The sequence below is a fragment of the Pseudochaenichthys georgianus genome, unplaced genomic scaffold (genome assembly GCF_902827115.2).
Source record: "Pseudochaenichthys georgianus unplaced genomic scaffold, fPseGeo1.2 scaffold_441_arrow_ctg1, whole genome shotgun sequence".
Taxonomy (NCBI): domain Eukaryota; kingdom Metazoa; phylum Chordata; class Actinopteri; order Perciformes; family Channichthyidae; genus Pseudochaenichthys; species Pseudochaenichthys georgianus.
In genome coordinates this window covers 199,386-220,551 of record NW_027263006.1, presented here as the reverse complement: position 1 = coordinate 220,551, position 21,166 = coordinate 199,386, and the positions used below count along the sequence as shown (strand labels likewise).

At 42.6% G+C, this 21,166-nt stretch overlaps 1 protein-coding gene across 1 annotated transcript in view; it reads right to left on the bottom strand.

The window, feature by feature from the left end:
• The window catches only part of zdhhc17 (zinc finger DHHC-type palmitoyltransferase 17), a 29,464-nt gene that overhangs the window by 5,321 nt on the left and 2,977 nt on the right, over nucleotides 1-21,166 (bottom strand). The window contains exons 2-13 of the mRNA XM_034078533.2: nucleotides 17,116-17,219; nucleotides 14,195-14,317; nucleotides 13,654-13,731; nucleotides 11,766-11,910; nucleotides 10,932-10,996; nucleotides 10,327-10,489; nucleotides 7,988-8,113; nucleotides 5,133-5,275; nucleotides 4,727-4,827; nucleotides 2,692-2,816; nucleotides 810-872; nucleotides 602-695 (exon numbers count right to left, since the gene is read on the bottom strand). Coding sequence (XP_033934424.1) covers nucleotides 602-695; nucleotides 810-872; nucleotides 2,692-2,816; nucleotides 4,727-4,827; nucleotides 5,133-5,275; nucleotides 7,988-8,113; nucleotides 10,327-10,489; nucleotides 10,932-10,996; nucleotides 11,766-11,910; nucleotides 13,654-13,731; nucleotides 14,195-14,317; nucleotides 17,116-17,219 — 1,330 coding nt within the window. The remainder of the gene's footprint in view (nucleotides 1-601; nucleotides 696-809; nucleotides 873-2,691; nucleotides 2,817-4,726; nucleotides 4,828-5,132; nucleotides 5,276-7,987; nucleotides 8,114-10,326; nucleotides 10,490-10,931; nucleotides 10,997-11,765; nucleotides 11,911-13,653; nucleotides 13,732-14,194; nucleotides 14,318-17,115; nucleotides 17,220-21,166) is intronic.

The window sequence follows — 21,166 nt, the reverse complement described above, 5'->3', positions numbered from 1 at the left end:
TTGCATCTCTTGGCTTTTGATCAAGCCCTCAACACGAAGACATTAAAGTAGAACAGAGGAAACAATAGAAACAAAGGAAGGAAGCCGCGACAATATTTAAAAACTTCTTAAGCTTCTTCCTGAACACCTGGTGTTAAAACCAAGCCACACACACACACACACACACACACACACACACACACACACACACACACACACACACACACACACACACACACACACACACACACACACACACACACACACACACACACACACACACACACACACACACACACACACACACACACACACACACACACACACACACACACACACACACACACACACACACACACACACACACACACACACACACACCTAAAATAATTGAAATTCAAGAACAAATCTGATGTCATGTGTATTCTTTAACGTCCTCTCAGCAGACTCAGACATTAAGTACTTCCTTCAACTTGTTCTTTTTGTAGTTTAGCAAAAATAGATTGAGAGCGGAGCGCCGTCAGGACAAGTGGAGTATGGAGCTGATCAAACACATACAAGTGACTGACAAGTGACAATAAAAGCAGCTGTTGGTGTGGAAGTGCGTTTGTTCTCCACGTACCGACACAGTTCCCCACCCAGGGGCAGTGGTGGTCGAACTTGGCGATGCAGCGGTTGCAGACGGCGCAGTGTTTGGACCTAATGGGCTTCCGTATCTGTAGGGAAACGGTCATAGGAGGAGAAACGGGTCATAGGCGGTATACAAAGTCGTTTCATTGTGTCGCTTTCCCTCCGCGTGCATCGCCCTTTCACAGACGAGTGGTATTTACCAAGCAGGTGCTGCAGAATATACTCAGATCCAGGCTCCCCGTCTCTGCCAGCTCCACGATTGTCTGGAGAATGCAAACAAACGAACAAAAGCGGGATTAAAAAGAGAGACAGAGACATGTCGGAGCAAGGGACGAACGAACGAGGAATCCTCTCGGTGTATTTGGCAGCGTAACGAAACCCCAGTGACAGCCGAGGCGTTCCAGCTGGACGATCTCACTTTCATTCACCCGTTCGCTTTCGGTTTGCAAGTCAAAATACTCGAGGTGTAGCAGTATGAAATGTGTGTTCCTCTTGTGTAACAAAGCGGTGAGTCCTGCTAACAATGGACGGGTACATCTATCTTTGGTCAGGGGCCGGAGGAGCTGCTGCTGCCCTTCATTAGAGCGGGATAATGAGGGAGAGACAGCAAACATGCAGATGGAGCTTTCTGCTGCCAACCCCAATTAACGAAGCTGAAAAGTTCCCTTCAGACAACGAAGTTCTTATGTTTGTTCTTTTCAGGAGCCTAATTGGTCTGCGTTTTGTTTTTACGTCGTCGTCGGGTCAAATCTGACCGAGTTACGACTTTCATCAATCATAACTTTTTCGTTTTACATTCGATTGCATTCAGGCGTCATGATGTCCTTCAGAGGAGACATGTGAACATATACAATGGCTGATCACCACTTCCATTGCATTCTGGATGATTTAGTCAACTTTGTAACACCAGTGTTTCCCACAGATCTGAAATATACTTGGGCGGGGGAGGGGGTGCCTGACTTTTCATTCCTGTATAATCATTTTGCTCAAAGATGGCACTGTTTGTCAGAGCACTTCATCCTTCTGGGATTTCATGAAGAACAGCTCCAACGCCTGTGTGTATGGGAACGCCTCTGGTGCTGGTCCATTAACTGCCAGAGTTTCCCACAGATCTGAAATAGCGGTAGCGGGGGTCGCTTGTTAGCAGACCCTTCACGCGATGGCAGAGCGAACAGGTACAGGCAGGGCCCATAGTGATAGCCCTATAGTTTAAATCTACTACCCACACATGAACATATGGAAATGGGTTACTATTTAAAAAAATAAATGTATTTAAATATACTTGGGCGGCCGTTATAATACCTGGGCGGCCCGCCCAAGTATAGTCTATGTGTGGGAAATCCTGAACACCCAAGGAATTGGTAACCATCCGGACCCACTAGATGTGTCCCCCCCCTTATGCGCCCCTCCCCCCACATGGATCACACCTGGCACACGCACACACACACAGAACAATGACACATTTCCCGCTCTTATGCGCCCCTCCCCCCACATGGATCCCACATGGCACACCAGTACATGTTCAGTGTCTATTCTTTGTATATTTACTGCAGTTCTTCGTGTGTGCCAGTACTCTGATCCAACATGTACAGTTTGAAAGGGTGTGAAATGAAATGTGGTGATGATTAATGTTTTTGTGTTCATGTAATAGCAGTTAAAACAGGACCGCGAACACCAAAGTGAGGGGGGGGGGGGGGGGGAAGACAACAGGAGGGATGAATGTGTGCCTCACGTTGTTCTTGTATTCATGCTTCTGTGGTCTTAATTTGAACTTGTGTTCTTTCCTGTGAAGCACTTGAAAGGTGCTAAATAAACGCTTTGCTTTTGAGTTTATGTGCAGTTCGATGTGGTGTAAGTACTTGCCTTTAGCATCCTTTTTTAATGCCAAATTGTTTCTTAAAAATACTTATTCTTTATTATCATTATACATTTATTTTCTTACCTACTTTGCAACTTGTTTTTTAGATTGTTGATGTTCCACCAGACACCAAAGCAGATTCCTTGTATGTGGAAACGTCCCTGGCAATAAACTTGATTCTGATTCTGATTTATCTCGACACCAACATTCCTGTAACCCCTCACCTTTTTCTTCTGCTCCTCTGACGCTTTGATGATTCCCGGGTCAGACTTCCAGGACTTCCCGAAGTTGTAGAACAGAAACAGGCTGTTTATCAGGAAGGGAAGGTGGACGGTGACGAAGGGGAGATGTGCAGCGAGGTTAAGGAAGACAGCGAACAGATTTCATTTTAAACACTGCTTTGTCTACTGCCGGGTTCTTACAACCACATTCGTTAAGTACGAGGGATGTAACGATATATCGCAATTTTTTTTTAGTAATATATATATATATATATTTTTTTAAACCTTTATTCAACCAGATGGTCCCATTGAGATCATCGATCTCTGTCCAACATGGCAGCGAGTTACAACATGAACATAAAACAACAGGACATGGTATTTACAGGGCTACATGTACACACCTAGAGACTTGGACAAGTACCAACAGTATATTTATATCTCTGTCAATAAGCCTCGCCTTCTTGGCAACAACTGTATTGTTTTTTTAGTGGTGGAGAGACGATGCGCAGTTTGACCCGCTGCTGTCACCCACGGCCAAAGCATGTCTCTCTGTCCCAGCAACATCAGTACCAAGCAAGAGAGTTGTTTCCACAGCAGGGGGTTTTGCAAACGCCCACACATCCCAGCTTCTACCTGGAAATGTGGACGTGCTCATATTCCTCAAAGATAACCTTGATGACGCTGAGTGAGTGAGTGAGTGAGTGAGTGAGTGAGTGAGTGAGCGAGCGAGTGAGAGTTGAGTTACTTGAAAAACTAAAGTGAAACTTGATTTATTCTATTGCAGGGTCTGATTATTATATTGTTGACACTTTAAAATACTACTATCTACTAAAATGCTGTACAAATCAGATTTATTATTTAATTAAAAAATTGGATTTTTTTTTAACTTATTTTTCTTTATTAAATAATACATCTGATTTGTACAGCATTTTAGTAGATAGTAGTATTTTAAAGTGTCAACAATATAAAATCAAAAAAAAAAATCTTTATTTTTCAATATCGCGATAAATATCGTTTTTTTTTTTTTTTTAATCGAGATATTATCGTACCGTGAGTTTTTGGTATCGTTACATCCCTATTAAGTACTACCGATGACCTGAGGGTACCAAAACAGAACTTCACGCACAGTATGGACAGCTGTAGCGTGGTGCGTTACTTCAATATTGCCTACATCATATGTTGCTCGACATCAGTGTTTTTCAAAGTGTGGTCCGTGAGCGCCCCCTAGTGGTCCGTGAGTATATTGGTAACATTTTACATCTGAAATAAATAAATACATTTAAGTTTTCCGCACTCTCGCGGGAATATCTCCGCAATGGAGCGAGCTTAAGTTCCACTTTTGATTGCATGATATAGCCCAGTGCAACACCTTCGTCACACATGTTGCAACCAGTTTGTACCATTTTCAGGCGATTTGTAATCTGTTCTATAAAAACCATGTGTTTTTTTATATTTGTGGAGTTAGGTGGTCCGCGAGTGTTTTTTTATTGGTTAAGTCCTTGGTATGAGGAGGTTTGAGAAACACTGCTCTACATACATCTGCTTGACACCAACAGGTAATGCCCGTTAAGACGAAGGATAACTGGAAATTGTTTTTTTAATTACGTAAAAACCAAGAGATGTTGGTTAAAACCCCCAAAGTGTAAGTTGTGTTCATGTTTGATGACTCCAAAGGACACTGATTTGATAATGAATGTTTGTTTGGCTTAATTTTGTTGTGATTGGAATAACATAACAGATCTGAGATAAAGTATTGGCTGACATGTTTCGTGCCCTGAATACTTTGTTCTTCTTACAAATGTGCATCAATAAGTGTATGTGTATATTCAATAAGTAATTTTTTAGAGGGTACTCTTTGTTCGTGTGGTGTAAGGACACATGAATCTAATTTATAAGCTAAAGTAGGAGAAATACTGATTTGTTTTTGCAAAAAATAATATTTTCTTCAACTCAATTTGTTCTCATCTCGTTCCAAGCAAGGAAACGGTAGTTGCCCAAATGTGAAACGTTTCTTTGAAGCAAACAGACAAAAGGATATCGGTCCAGAACCAGTAGAACCAGGTGGCGTACATCCAGAACTTAGTGGCCAGATATATACCCAGAGGGAGGGCGCTGTGCATGGAGTGGTCGAAGAAAGCCCTGCACAGACGGAGAAATGTATATAAACAAATATATAATAATTAATAAGAGACGAAATCGAAAACATATATAGAATAAAATAATAAATAGGTAGGAGTTCAAAGAAGGATAATTAGAAAAACAAGTGACAGACTAAAATAAAAATATATATATTATAGTAATATATACAAATAAAAGAGTAAATACAAACACATTAAAAAATAAATACATAATAAAATCAATAAATACATAAAATATAAAAAATATATACAGAATAAAAAAACAATAAATACAAAATATATAATAATGAATAGAACGAGACGTACTTGGAGAGGAACTGCACGGTGATCCAGACCCCGGCGTACATCAGGCCTTTAATGAGCCACGAGTCGATATCCAGGTCGGCGATGAAACCGACCAACCAGATGACGAGGAAGGGCGTTCCCAACATCACTTTCTGCCTGAACTCCTGCAGAGGGACGAGGACACACAGATGGGTATGGACAGCGAAGGAAAAGGGGCGAGAAAGGAAATAGGAAGGTGGGGTTTAAAGGAGAGAGGAGGGGAAACAGAATGCATGGAAAGACGGACAAAGAAATGGCATTGATGGATAAATAAAGACGATGAGACGCAGGAAAAAGACAAGGGAAAACAGATGAGATTTCCGTAGCGAGGAAGGAGTCCCTTTGAGCTAAAACAGGTTGTTAAAATACGTCGTAAAAGTACAAATATGTCCTTCGCATCAGCCAGTGCAATGAATCATGATCAGAAATATGAATTCACTGGATGATCGGATACAGCACAGGTTTACAAAAGCTTGTTTTTTTAAAAGTGCAAGTGCAGACAGGTATTGTTAGTTACAAAGACCCTTAAAGGAATCGGAACATAATTATAAGCTTACATTTAAGAAAATAACTGTATTGCAGGTTGCCGTGCTCAAAAACAGATATGGACGATTTGAAACAAGCATTAATTCAACAGATACGCACAATAAAGCAGATTTAGATAAATAACTTCTCATTTCTAATGCACTTAAACTTATTGTACATGTTTTTTTCGACACAAATCAAGCATTATGTCTTTTTAACGTATATTTTGTACCCTCTCCGCTGTGGAGACGTAAAGAGGAAGGTAGGCAGCAGGCAAAGCAGGTGGGATGTTTTCTACAAATGGTCTGGGAAGCTTCGCTAACTACAGCGCTGGGATCTGGACTACAGTAACCACAGACCGCAGTATATTTTGATTGCAAATGAACTAGTTCTTTACCTTTTTTAACTAATTACATCCCAGCAGAGAAGAGACAAAAGACAACAACACATTCAAACAGAGTTAAAAACAGATTTGAGCAGCAACAAAAACACGTTTATGCATCTTATCAAAATCACAAAACCTCATGAGACGCAAGAGGTTATACATTTATTTCGACGTATGTCAGAAGGATGCACAAAATATTCCTAAGACCAGGAAATACATTTGCATTTTTTGCACTTTTGACATGAAGAAATATGAGATTTTAACGACAAAAGGCGGATAAACTTTAGATGTTCTTTAAATAGATTGTATTAAAACTGTCTTTTGCTATATGTGACCTGCTCCATCGAAATCAGTCGCATTGACCCGAAGACACATTTTGAGTTGTACACACTGCTGGAAAGAGGAGATTCCTAGCTTTCTAATGATATCAGGATTGTTGTTGTACTCCGAATATTAAGCGAAATATGTCACATTATATAACGACTGTCACCGAGTCATCATTTTGAGAAAAAGGCCTTCAAGTTTCCTCTCTCTGGAATCCATGGATCTGATTGGTTATTAGCAAATGATCAAAATACTACGGAGGGAAGATATTTTTGTTTGGATTACTGGTCTGGGGGAAGCTCGCGAGTGTGTGTGTGTGTGTGTGTGTGTGTGTGTGTGTGTGTGTGTGTGTGTGTGTGTGTGTGTGTATACTAGGGCTGTCCCGAATACCATTTTTCGGGCTCCGGATATTCGGTAGTAATCAGTAGCGAATATTCGACCTGCGCGGGGGGGGGGGGGGGGGTATTCCGGTGTATTCACGGCATTCATTTTGTTATTCTACAGTATTGTTGTTTTATAGTTATTTGTTAATGTAACTCAATTTGTGTTCTTTGAAATTGAAAAGGATATCGCGTCGTGTTGGTTACTTTCGTTGCAGTTGTATATGTCTATATGGACATGCTTTTATTTTGAAGGAGAGTTAGCGCTGTTGACAGGAAGTTGTTGTTGCTATGGAAACAACGTGACGGAGATTAACGGAGAAAAGTAATATCTACATATAAAGACGGAGAAAGTAAACAATAACGTTTATGGTTAAGTGTTGGCACCCCCCGAAGAGGCACAAGCTCTTACGTTGATATTGGAGATTTCAATAAATTCAATTTTGAAAAAAGAAAAAACGAATAACGAAATTGAAACCCGAATAGTACTCCAACGAACGAATATTCGGGTACAGCTCGGGGGAGAAACACTCAGGAGAAACACCGGCTGTTGTTCTGCCTGCTGTGCCGGCAAGTTACTCCGTTCTCCGCTTGTAATTATGCCGAAGCTTCAAAGTTGTATTTATCATCTGAATTTGCCGAAACAAGTTTAATATTCTGAAAGCCAATACTTTGTTTATTTGAAATCAGATGAAAACAAACTGTAACGGACCCTGTCGTGTTATTTATGATTACTCTACGCTTACATTCATAATGTCAGCGGAGGGAGGGGGGGCTTCGCTGCGGAACAGCCGAGTAGCGAGTGAGAGGTGCCTATCTTCCCTTTACAAGCTTCAAACATGTATTTATCGTGTGATTTTGGAAATAAAAGTTTCATATTCTGAAAGACTTTGTTTATTTAAAATCAAACAAAACACCCGAACAACTATTTGTTTACGCTAATCCACGTTTATTTTGAACGTTGCGTCTTCCGGCTGATTTCAATAGAGCGGGTCACATATAATGCGAAATGGAAAGAAAGTAGGAACAAGTATTTAAAGAAGGAAAGACTGAAATCAAGCCCTCCCTAGACAGCCAAGATGTTTTGGAGAGGTATTCAAATGGATTTAAAATATCAACATGTATATCATTAAGGTATTATTCATAGGCCATATCACAAAGGCCTAATCGGACAACCTTCATGAAGTAGTAGATGACAATTAAATTGAAATGCTGAAACGTACCTTGTCCATTTTCAGTCTCTTCAGGTACGACGGGCTGTCGTAGCCTTTGGCCTGCCGCGCCTCCTGTAAGTGATTTATCATCCAAACATTCTTCCTCTGCTTGGCGAGATCTAGCGGCGTTTCGCCCTAAAAAAAAAAACACAATACGAGATTATGCATCGCAAAAAAACTCTACATTTCCAATCTTTGTCTTATTTCTTGTGCTACATTTCACTGACAGAGTGGTGCAGGAAGGACTCCTAAAACAATGAAATAAGTTAACATTTAAGCACTTTTGGTTCCCTTATTTCGAAGTACATTTTTTTGGTTAGATGCCTAAAATAAGGTCTGTGGTTCACACAAGCCGAAGAGATTTTAACGTTCTGTTCTGCGACATACAATACGTCAGTAAATACCCCACTGGTGAATTTAGAAAATGGCGGTTGCTAACAAGTGTCTAAATATCATCATCGCACCCAACATTAGCCGCCTTTAGCTTAGCGGTGGTGTCGTGAAGTCATGTAACCGTGCTGTAGTTCCTTTATAGCCCAACATTAGCCACCTTTAGCTTAGCGGTGGTGACCTGAAGTCATGTGACCGTGCTGTAGTTCCTTTATAGCCCAACATTAGCCACCTTTAGCTTAGCGGTGGTGACGTGAAGTCATGTGACCGTGCTGTAGTTCCTTTATAGCCCAACATTAGCCTCCTTTAACTTAGCGGTGGTGACGTGAAGTCATGTGACCGTGCTGTAGTTCCTTTATAGCCCAACATTAGCCTCCTTTAGCTTAGCGGTCGTGTCGTGAAGTCATGTGACCGTGCTGTAGTTCCTTTATAGCCCAACATTAGCCACCTTTAGCTTAGCGGTGGTGACGTGAAGTCATGTGACCGTGCTGTAGTTCCTTTATAGCCCAACATTAGCCACCTTTAGCTTAGCGGTGGTGACGTGAAGTCATGTGACCGTGCTGTAGTTCCTTTATAGCCCAACATTAGCCACCTTTAGCTTAGCGGTGGTGACGTGAAGTCATGTGACCGTGCTGTAGTTCCTTTATAGCCCAACATTAGCCACCTTTAGCTTAGCGGTGGTGACGTGAAGTCATGTGACCGTGCTGTAGTTCCTTTATAGCCCAACATTAGCCACCTTTAGCTTAGCGGTGGTGACGTGAAGTCATGTGACCGTGCTGTAGTTCCTTTATAGCCCAACATTAGCCGCCTTTAGCTTAGCGGTGGAGACGTGAAGTCATGTGACCGTGCTGTAGTTCCTTTATAGCCCAACATTAGCCGCATTTAGCTTAGCGGTGGTGACGTGAAGTCATGTGACCGTGCTGTAGTTCCTTTATAGCCCAACATTAGCCACCTTTAGCTTAGCGGTGGTGACATGAAGTCATGTGACCGTGCTGTAGTTCCTTTATAGCCCAACATTAGCCACCTTTAGCTTAGCGGTGGTGACGTGAAGTCATGTGACCGTGCTGTAGTTCCTTTATAGCCCAACATTAGCCACCTTTAGCTTAGCGGTGGTGACGTGAAGTCATGTGACCGTGCTGTAGTTCCTTTATAGCCCAACATTAGCCACCTTTAGCTTAGCGGTGGAGACGTGAAGTCATGTGACCGTGCTGTAGTTCCTTTATAGCCCAACATTAGCCGCATTTAGCTTAGCGGTGGTGACGTGAAGTCATGTGACCGTGCTGTAGTTCCTTTATAGCCCAACATTAGCCACCTTTAGCTTAGCGGTGGTGACGTGAAGTCATGTGACCGTGCTGTAGTTCCTTTATAGCCCAACATTAGCCTCCTTTAGCTTAGCGGTGGTGACGTGAAGTCATGTGACCGTGCTGTAGTTCCTTTATAGCCCAACATTAGCCACCTTTAGCTTAGCGGTGGTGACGTGAAGTCATGTGACCGTGCTGTAGTTCCTTTATAGCCCAACATTAGCCGCATTTAGCTTAGCGGTGGTGACGTGAAGTCATGTGACCGTGCTGTAGTTCCTTTATAGCCCAACATTAGCCACCTTTAGCTTAGCGGTGGTGACGTGAAGTCATGTGACCGTGCTGTAGTTCCTTTATAGCCCAACATTAGCCACCTTTAGCTTAGCGGTGGTGATGTGCAGTCATGTGACCGTGCTGTAGTTCCTTTATAGCCCAACATTAGCCACCTTTAGCTTAGCGGTGGTGTCGTGCAGTCATGTGACCGTGCTGTAGTTCCTTCATAGTTAGCTCAATACTTCAAAAACCATAAAGTGGTGTTAAGATGCGATGAAGCTTTTGTGATGCTAACTCTTTGGTCAGCCTACAAAAACACGTCATCATAGCACCTCGATAATAGCCTACAATATGGCAGCGAAGGATCAGAAAGACTGGATTGGTTACCTTGATGTTCTGTGCATCGACGTTAGCGTTAGCGTCCAGCAGCAGGCTGATGACCGTGGTGTTTCCAGCCAACACGGCCCAGTGCAGCGCCGTGTTCTTATGATATTTGTCGCCCAGATTGACCGACACGTTGAAGGTCAGCAGCAGCCGGGTGGGATCCACACTGTCGACAACAAATACAGTCAAGGCGAGAAACAGGATCACTACAATAAGACAACAACAACAGGAAACTCCCTTGAAATGTTTAAAACCAAATTAAAAACCTTGTTAATTTGGGTTAACTTTCAATTGTCACTAGTTTTTAATCCTCACCCTGTTGCCGTTTGAACTACTGAATTTCCCCACAGGGATTAATAAAGGTCCATCTTAACTTCCACCCACACACACACACACACACACACACACACACACACACACACACACACACACACACACACACACACACACACACACACACACACACACACACACACACACACACACACACACACACACACACACACACACACACACACACACACACACACACACACACACACACACACACACACACACACACACACACACACACACACACACACACACACACACACACACACACACACCTGTGTGTCCTGTACGCCGCCCACATCAGAGGTGTCATGCCGTTCTGATCCATCATGTCTACATCCTGAAGGAGAGGAATATATTAGATTAATGAAGAAGAAGGGAGGTGGAAAATACAAGCAACAATATGGCGCCCCCTGATGGAGAGAACGGGTATAACAAGCTACACCCAAATTACACAAAATAAATTGAGATTATTTTTATTTTAGCAATTACTTACACTGTTTTAAATAATATCCTTGTGGACCAGAGTGAATACTCTAAAGATATCTTGTTAAATAAGTAAGTTCTGAATGGAAAAAGGACTATATTCATATCTTTTAATGTTTATTTTATTAGCTATTCTTTTTAATGAATGATTTTAAATGCCATTTTCTTAATGTCTTTCATTTTTTGTTTTTCTTTTAATGTTTCTTTTATTATCTTTTACTGGTTTTAAATGCCTTTATCTGAATGTCTTTCATTTTTGTAAAGCACCTTGAATTGCCTTGTGCTGAAAGGGGCTATATAAATAAACTTGCCTTGCCTATATTTGGTATTTTAAGTATGCTTTCTTTCTTTCTGACTGTTTCTTTCTTTAACTAGAGCCTCTTCCTGGAGTCCACATGCTTACAATCACACACACTTATACATTCAATTAACCACGTAGACATATCCCGATCATGAAACAAAAACGAAACACAATTCCTCAAGAATAAATGACTTTAAATGATATGAACCATCCTGCGCTTTCACACATTTAGTCAATAGAAAACAGGGCATAGAATAAAATTATATGTTAGCTAAACAAACATATAGACCACGATATATTAGGATCCAAAGGGGTCGTCTACCTGTCCTTTGGCGATGAGGTAAGCCACGATGGAGGTGTGTCCGAACTGAGCGGCCAGGTGAACGCAGCTGCATCCCTCTCCATCGATCAGAGAGGGGTCTGAGCTGTACTTCATGAGCTGGACCACCATGGAGAGGTGGCCTTGTCTGGGAGAAGAAGAGCACAGAACAAAGACTTCACATTACCGTACTTTTCGGACTATAAAGCGCACCTGCATATAAGCCGCAGCAGCTACATTTTCCGTCTGTCTTGCTCTCGTTCTGTCTCTCGGTTCCACTTTTACTTTGGCGCGCTACCTGTCTCACTCTTTTCCCGCCTCCAGCTTTTCCTGCTGGAGCCCGCCGCTTAGAGGTGGCGGGCGCGGACCGGTCCTAGAGCCCGTAGTGTTAAAGGTGGTTAATTTTACCTGTAAAATCCATAGATTTAGGAGGTCCCTAGTGGCCGTTAGCGGTACAAAAAAAAATGGGGGAAAAAGTCGCGGCTTATAGTCCGAAAAGTACGGTACATCTTATTCCAGAAAATCACCATTCAGCATAAAAGACTTTGCAATACATTTCAAAATCCACCCTATGCTCAGTACAGAGTTGCTTTATGCCTTCTTTAAAATGCAGAATGGTTAACGGCTTGGTGGAAAGAGCAGGGTAACTAAGTAATAACTTCATTATTCCAGAGGTCCAAAGGTCAGGGGATTATTTACTCACGTTGCTATACTTGCATATGAAAGGCTGCCTGTTTGTTCTTCATTTTATGTTTGTCTCGCTGGTGATTTGTTACACGCTTTTACCGCATCCAGCATGTATTTTCATAATAACCTTTTATTATTTATTCTACAACCCATAAACATATATTAATATACAGATTTTATTTTGTAATATAATGTATTCTACTTTAACTTAGTGTTATTCTACTTGATTTGATCTTTTAATGGTCATTTTTTCTACAACTTCTTATTTTTATATTCCTTTATTTGTTATTATCCTTTTTGATCACAAAACACAATTTTCCCAGAATAAAAAAAAGTGAATAAAAGTAAAAAAGTATTTCTGCTATGTTAACGTCCCACTGGACAATAAAGCTTTGAAAGCCGAGCAGCACTCCGCTCCAGCACGGGTCTGCACAGCTGGTCGGTCAGGGGGCTGTAAAGGTCAGTGGCAGGCGACTCAATTAATAATTCAGGCTGCGTGGGAGAGCGGGTATCATGTGACCCGTGCCTTTATGCAAGATGCAGACAAAGAGGACAGAAAACAGCATCAAGTTAAAAACGAGGCGCTGTGACCCATAAGCCGCTTTCACGCCAAGTACTTTGCCGCACTTAGTTCCCATCACTTGGCACCCCATGGAGCTAAGAGCCGATCGCGTTCACACCAGAATAAGTCCCTGAGGGAGGATTAGGCAAATGAAGCCGCTGACGTCACTTCTTCTTCTGCTGCTTTGGGTTTACTGGCAGGCCGCAAACCACTTCATGGCGTATACTGCCGCCCGGAGTCCCCGGAGTTGGGGACTGAAGCCTTCCGAGTAAATCGCCAGAACGCCGACACCTCCTCCGCTCCCATGTTTTCTTTTGTGTTGCCATAAGTTAGTCTCTCTCCGTTGGTGCGCTGGGCTAATGCTAATAATGCTAATGCTAATAATGCTAATGCCAGCAAATAAAATGGCGGCTTCACAAAACTGTTCAGAGTTTTACGAGGCTCGGTTTGCAATCCGCCCAGCTAAATCAGAAATTGGAACTTTTTTCTCCCCAGGATAGTACACCTCTCTAGCAGGGACTGGAAAGGGGGTAAAAGTTGTCTGAACAAAGTTCTCTTTTTGGTGTGAACGCAAAACTATCGGAACTAAGCGGGAAAAGTACTCCGGTGTGAAAGCGCCTCTAGACTTTCAATAGGAGTTACCTGGTGGCCCAGTGCAGAGGAGTGGAGTTCAGGTCTCCTCCCAGCTGATCCACTACGCCTCCCTTAGATATGTAGTACCTAAACAAACAAAAAGCCATCATGTCAAACTTATATATACACGGCATGTCTTTCTGATAAAGCTCGCCTGGCTGCATTGATAGATTACTGTATCCCAAGAACCATAAAAGAAGAACGAAACAAAGTATGCAAAGCCAAATCCTTTCCGTCAAAACAAAATCCCCAAAGTTGCAGCACGTCTTTAAAAAAGGAGGAGAAACATACCTGCAATGGATTCAACAATGGATTTCACTTCAGTGCATTATCAAGAAACAAATACTAAAGCGATCCAGTTCAAGCTTCTCATACGTTAGGATTTCTCCGATGTACGTCATCGTTATGAATATATTTCCGCTAATATAACTGAAACATTTAATATAAATCTCATGACTAAAACTAACTGTAACAGTACATCTAAAATATCTTCCAAAATAGCAAAACCATCCAACCACAAATCAGGTCTCTTTGACATGATTGCACTCACTTGACCAGATCTATCCTGTTGTTGATGGCGGCCCAATGGAGAAGCGTTACGTTTTCTTTGTCTGGCTGCCGGACATCGAAGCCGGCCTCCACCAACTCCCTGCAGCGCTCGAAGATGCCGTACCTGAGGGAAGAAGAGCGATTAAAGTCTCATCACACAACAAATATATGTGCAAACTAGGGAAGCTGCGATCCAGGGGCCGATCGCCGGAATCAGTATTGGCCGATACCGATCGAGTGGGGCCTATGGGGACCTCCCATTTAAAGTGATTTTTATATAGCCCGTGAGTATCGTCTCATGCAGCTCACTGACCCAGTAATGAGTGACCCGACAGCAGCGCTTCCGCCAGGGGGCCGTCTTGCCGTCATTTCGTCCAAAAATATTAATAATTCGAGAGAAGATCGAGAGTTTTTATCGCTTGAAATGACGAAAAGGAAAAAGGACATGGACGTCCCTCTGTTGGAGGGGCAACGGAGTCTGGTGGGATTCTTTTCGGAGAATTGAAGATCGTTTCCCCGACATCGAAGGTGCCTGCTACAGGACATCACGGAACGTGCACGATTTGGACGCGATGAGCGGGGGGGGGGGTTTAGTGGAGCACGCACGTGAGCTGCGAGCGCCGGAGCCTTGCAGCGGCGAAACTGAGGCTCCGTGGTAACCCGTGGTAACATGACGAGCCGTTTAGGAGCCGAAACAGCCGGCGCTTTAAGAGAGCCGGGCCAAATGATCCGGCTCACTAACGTAAAGAGACGGTATCTATAAGGGACGGCTCAAGTCAAACTTCAAAAACAAGTTTCAGTTTAAAAATAAGGAACTCTGACATTTTGAATAATTAACTGTATTAAACAGTTAAAAACAAACCACACACACTCAGATGGCCATAGTATCTATAATGGCTGATGTCAAACTAAAAGGTTTCATCAAGCTGTAAAACTAAAAAGAATGTCTTGAAAATATTACATCATAAATAATAAGAAAGTCTTTCCAGAATGCATAGTCGCTGAAATATATATGTGCCAAAGCTTTCGTTATTTATTTTGGTTTCTCTGCTCTCATGTCTCTTGGCTTCTTAAAAGCAGCGGGGATCAGCTGCTGAACTGCTGTTGTCTTTTGCCGGGCTCCTGATTGGCAAATCTGGGTGATCCCTTCTGATATGATTTAGCATGTTTGGTGTGTTCCCATTAGCATACCGCACCGCTATCGAACAACGCCGACACACCGTCCTCGTCGGATCCACCACTCGCACACTTCATCGTTGTTGTAGTCCACAGGGAACCCGAAATGTTCCCACACAGCTGCTTTAAAAGAAGCAGGTGGGTTCTAGCTCCTGTGTGTTATCTGAACTCGCCATACTAACTTTTCTTCTTCTTGTATTTAGTTCGTTTTGTTGTTGTGTTTCTTCTTGTTCTTCATTTGTTGTTTAAGGGCGGCTGGCAAACAGCTTTTAGGCGCAATACCGCCCCCTGGAGTATAAATAGTGTAATGATACGGCGTATTCGTCGTGCCGAACCGTGACGTCCGAACCGTGACGAATACGGATACCGTTACACCCCTAGAGAGCTCCGATCGACCGGCCGAGAGTGAATATCGGCCGATAACGACCGGCGGCCGATCGATCGGAGCATCCCGAGTGCAAACACTGATGAACACAGGGTTGAAAGCATTAGACACTGACAGAATACACACTTACATACACAGACAACAAACTGGCTTTTAAACAGATATAAGCGACGACACAATGGCCGTCTTTAAGCTAAATCAAAACAACCAATATGTAGTTAGATGTCATTAAATTAAATGTGAAGTCCCAGACAAAGCTTCTGTTCTCTCACGAGGAAGACATTTACAAATCCTCTCATAATTTTCTGAGCTTGTGGAATTGCTTACTTTATTTGCTGCATTGCAAAAATATGCGGTATCTTGATAACAGAAAAACACATCCATCATAAAGTAAACATTCACGAGGTCCCTTTTTGTGATTCAAGACCCGTCTGCAACCGGCTGGCTGACCTTCATCCATTACAGAAAGAACTGACTTACACAATACTGCTTATTTTTAGCTCTTATTTATGCAAGACCTAAATATATGTGTCCTCTGTGATGCAGTATGATTATTTAATGTAAGGTAAAGCAACTCCAGTTGGTTTTAGTGCCATTTGATGAGTTTTATAATATTATATTATATTTATATTTATAATATAATATTTTATCTAGGATTATCATTAGAATGTGTATATAATCTGCCTAGAAGAACCCCATTTTTAGAGTGGATCTGAATCACAGACTAGCTACACCAGTGTTTCTCAAACTTGTTCATACCAAGGACCACCTAACTCCACAAATATCCAAAAGTACATCGTTTTTACAAATCGCCTGAAAATGGTACAAACAAGTGGCAACATGTGTGATGAAGGTGTTGCCCTGGGCTATATCATGCAATCGAAAGTGAAACTTAAGCTCGTTCCATTGCGGAGATATTCCCGCGAAAGTGCGAAAAACTTTTATTTATTTATTTATTTCAAATGTGAAATTTTACCAATATACTCACGGACCACTAGGGGGCGCTCACGGACCACCAGACTTCACTTTGAGAAGCACTGAGCTCCACATATGTTTCATTGAACTTAACATTGACAGTTAAACGGGGGGTTAAAAGAGCGTCGACCAATCAGAGGGTCAGAATAGACAGAACATGTGCTGCATTCGTGCGTTGATGGATAATAACCAGTAGACTCGATGAAGAAATGGAAACATTATTGTCAACGTTCCTAAAGTCGGAACAGCATCAAGGTAAAACACATGAAAATGTTGCTTCGACACACCGTCTGTTACACATTACAAGAAACTAAATTCATGAATCATTTCTCGAGGGTACATCAAATCAAAAAGACGGACAAAGTCCACAACACGCGTCCACTCACTGCGTGGCTTTGACGATGTCCCAGGTGCTGTAGTCGTCCACATGGTTCTTACGGCTGACTGTCTCGGTGTAGCCGTGGTTGTAATGGCTCTGGGGTTTGATTTCCTGAAAGAAAAGAGAGATTTAGAGAGTCAAGAAAGTACGACGCAATATTATATATTCATCGATAGACAGATAATAAACGACTATTTTGATACGCGGTTCATCGTTTCCGTACATTTTTAAAGCAAAAAGCCCCAGAGAACTCTCGAGGAAATGTGTTTTTCTTCCAGGGTATATCTGCATCGAATAGCTTAAGGTTTAAGAGTGGAGGTCGGACAAGAGGAAGTCAAGTGGAATAGCGATAAGGACCACAGATAAGTTTCAGCCATAAATACAGAGAAGTATATTAGTCTGTGTGTATAATCTTATTGACAAACGTTATACATTAGATAAGAGACGACATATTCAGTGTGTGACAATTGAATCAGGAAAAGGCCGAATTGTAAAGACTTACTACGAGGGTGTGATAGGAAATAAAAGCTTATGCAATCCCAGCGATATAAAAGATAGTACACGCTAAACCAGGTCGGGTTTTACACCTGCAGTGCACACAATGTAAAAAGGTGTGTTGACTCAATGTTGAAGCAATGTCTGCTGGGCCCGGTAAACGATGTTGAGAAATCAGTATCTTTTGGGGGGGGGGGGGGGGGGACATGTGTTGCAGCAGCATAACACAAAACAGGCAGGATATTATTTAAATCAAGTTTGCATGGTAGAGATCACGTGATGTTCAAAAAATCGGGGATCGGGATTTTTATATATATTTTTTTTATAAAATATATTTTTTTTTATTTAATGTTACAAAACAAAAATGACCATGTTCACGTCTTAAAGTCATCCTGAGGACTTAGCTTTGGTTTAAAATTACACAACATCATGTATGTGTTGCTTTCTTTGGGCTTGTTTCAGACCTGGTTGCTTATTCCTCTGAAAGCTGGCAACAGAGTGGGCGCAGTGTCTAATAGTAGCAGCAAGCTAACGAGAGGCTACGTTCAGCTGGTGACTCGGGAGTCGGGACAGAGAAAATGTCAGGAGTTTGGAAGTATTATCAAATTGAAAGCGAAGGCAGTGTAACAGCCAGATGCAATGTTTGCAAGGCAGAGGTTCCGCGTGGTGGAAAGAACAGAGCTACGTTCAACACGACCAATCTAACACGCCACCTGAGAAACAAACACCAACAACAACACGACGAGTACACAGCGGCCACTCGGGTAACGGCACGGAAACAACCGACACTTTCAGAGGCTTTCAAAAGGAAAGAGAAACTGCCCCAGAACAGAGAAAAGGCCAAAACAATAACAGCCAGATAGCTGAACTCATCGCGTTGGATGACCAGCCGTTATCTTTTTTCTCTTAACGCATTGCATAAAGACCGGATCGGGAAAAATCGGTATCGGCAGATTGTCAAAATCAAATGATCGGAATCGGATCGGGAGCAAAAAAAGGTGATCGGGACATCCCTACGGCATGGAATGGGATACTCAATTAAATATAAACATAGAATGTACAGTGTGAAGGTTATACGTCCAGTAGAAGCTATGGACGAGTGAGTTCTGTTGGGACCGGGGACAATAACCCTCCAAAGGGGAGGAGAGCAACGCCACGTTAAAGTACACGATGGAATAGACTACAGGTGATGGCCTTGCTCGAAAACACCGTAGCATTCAGTCCAGTAGTTGATTACAGTGGAAAGAGGGAAGTACTGTGAGGGCTACAGTCAAAGCCAAGGACGGGCTGGTCCTGCTGGAGATCCGATCAGGAACACAGACGTGACAGCTGCAACTCATATTAAATTAGCTGCCATGGTAACACACACACACACACACACACACACACACACACACACACACACACACACACACACACACACACACACACACACACACACACACACACACACACACACACACACACACACACACACACACACACACACACACCACACACACACACACACACACACACACACACACACACACACACACACACACACACACACACACACACACACACACACACACACACACACACACACACACACACACACACACACACGATCCCCCTTATGGGGACCTCCAATTTGTCCCCATAAGGGAGGCGAGTCCCCACACGTGACTGTGTAAACAGATTTAGGTCCCCACAAGTATAGTAATGCTAGGCCACACACACGTACAGCCCCAGTGTGAGGACCCCAGGAAGAATAGCCAATGCTCGTGCTAATGGGGATCCTAATAAAGAACAAGAACATTACAGTTCAGAATGCTTGGTCCTATGACAGGTCACTTGTTAGACGCTTTTTTCCAAAGCGACTAACATGCACTCAGAACTCCGTGGGCAATCCCTCCGGAGCAAGTTGGGCTGAAGCGTCACAACGACATGCTGACTGCACTTGCTCCATCACACCGAGCCACAGCCTCCCCGTGGGGTCCGTCGTAAAAGTTCGAAAAATGCATTTACACATTTCTTTATACCTTCTTCTTAAAACTGCTTCATATCAATAGTGGAGGTTTGTTAACGGGAGCGGTTAGATTTCCCTCGGCAAATAAGGAAGAAACGGTGCTCGTAATCTGAAAATCAAACTTCCTCACAAAGAGAGATTAGTATTAAATTACTCGATGTCCGTCTGGTTCTCGTTCCCGAGCGCAAACCAACGCACAACGCCACTGGTTTAAGATGCAGTGCGTCTTTCCAATAGCAGACCGTATGGACCACACGTTCCAATTTTGAGGTCACGTATGAACTAGGATCCGACACCACAAGATACAACAATCTATCTATGGATGAAGCTCCACTGACGTTCCATATTGGCTTTGACATAATGTGCAAACAGGAGTATTATATTTAGTTATTAAATCAAAAGAAAATGGCTACGAGATCTTCAAGACCTACCTCACGATGTGCACCTATTTTCTAAGTGAATTGGAGCGCCTGTCAGCCTCCAAACCACTTCCTAAAAGTCAAAATAAATCTGAGCTGCCCAGTTATTGAGCAAGTCTGAAGTGTAACACCGGGCTTACTCTGCAAAACAACAAGCTGAACAGGTCTGCTGAGACACAAGTATCATCGATGCGACAAACTGTGGACGCTTCCTGATTAGATTACATGCAAAGTAACTGGCTTTATTCAATATGCAAACCTGCCTATACCCAGAGCAGTGACACGTATGTTTGCATACATGAAAAGAGCAAACACACACGTGATGTAAAACAAAATAAGGGGTGAAGATACAGCCTCAGGTTAAGGGATAGTCGATAAAAAGTCAGGAAACTGTGAACGCCCAAATCCACAAGATGTTCAATTTATTATGATATAAACCCGAGAGAAATCTGGATATCTCCGTATTGGAAAGGCTGTAAACCACATTTCCTGCCATCTTACATGAAAACGCCTTGATTTGTAAAATAGTAGACGAGTATAAGATGCTTACGTGTTGAGTATTTAACGTTTTCGCAGCTCTACTCAAGTTCAAGATGAATATAATGCTAACGACAGCATATGATTGTCTTATTGAGTGAGCAGGTGATGCCCGTTAGCTGATTGGCTGCCTTCGACAGGCTGATTGGTCCACCTGAAGAGACGGGAGCATTTAAGCTGCAGCCACGCTGTTCCTCTGCCCTCTCTCTCTCGTCGACCTCTCCGACTCCCAACCTCTTAGGCGCTTTCACACCGGAGTACTTTTCACCGTATAGTTCCGAAAATGTGCGTTCACACTAGGACTGAACGATTAATCGATTTTAAATCGAAATCCTGATTTGAAATGATGCGGTTATCAAATCGCAAAGCCTGCGATTTTTTTTGACATATTATTTTTTTACAATTTTTTTTCTTTTTGTTCTTGTGTGCGAGTCATCCAGAAGTGCTGTGCTCCACATGTACCAGCCATTGTTAACCAATCAGAAGTGCTGTGCTCCACACGTACCAGCCATTGTTAACCAATCACAAGTGCTGTGCTCCACACGTACCAGCCATTGTTAATCAATCAGAAGTGGCCCATGATAGAAGGTGATAGA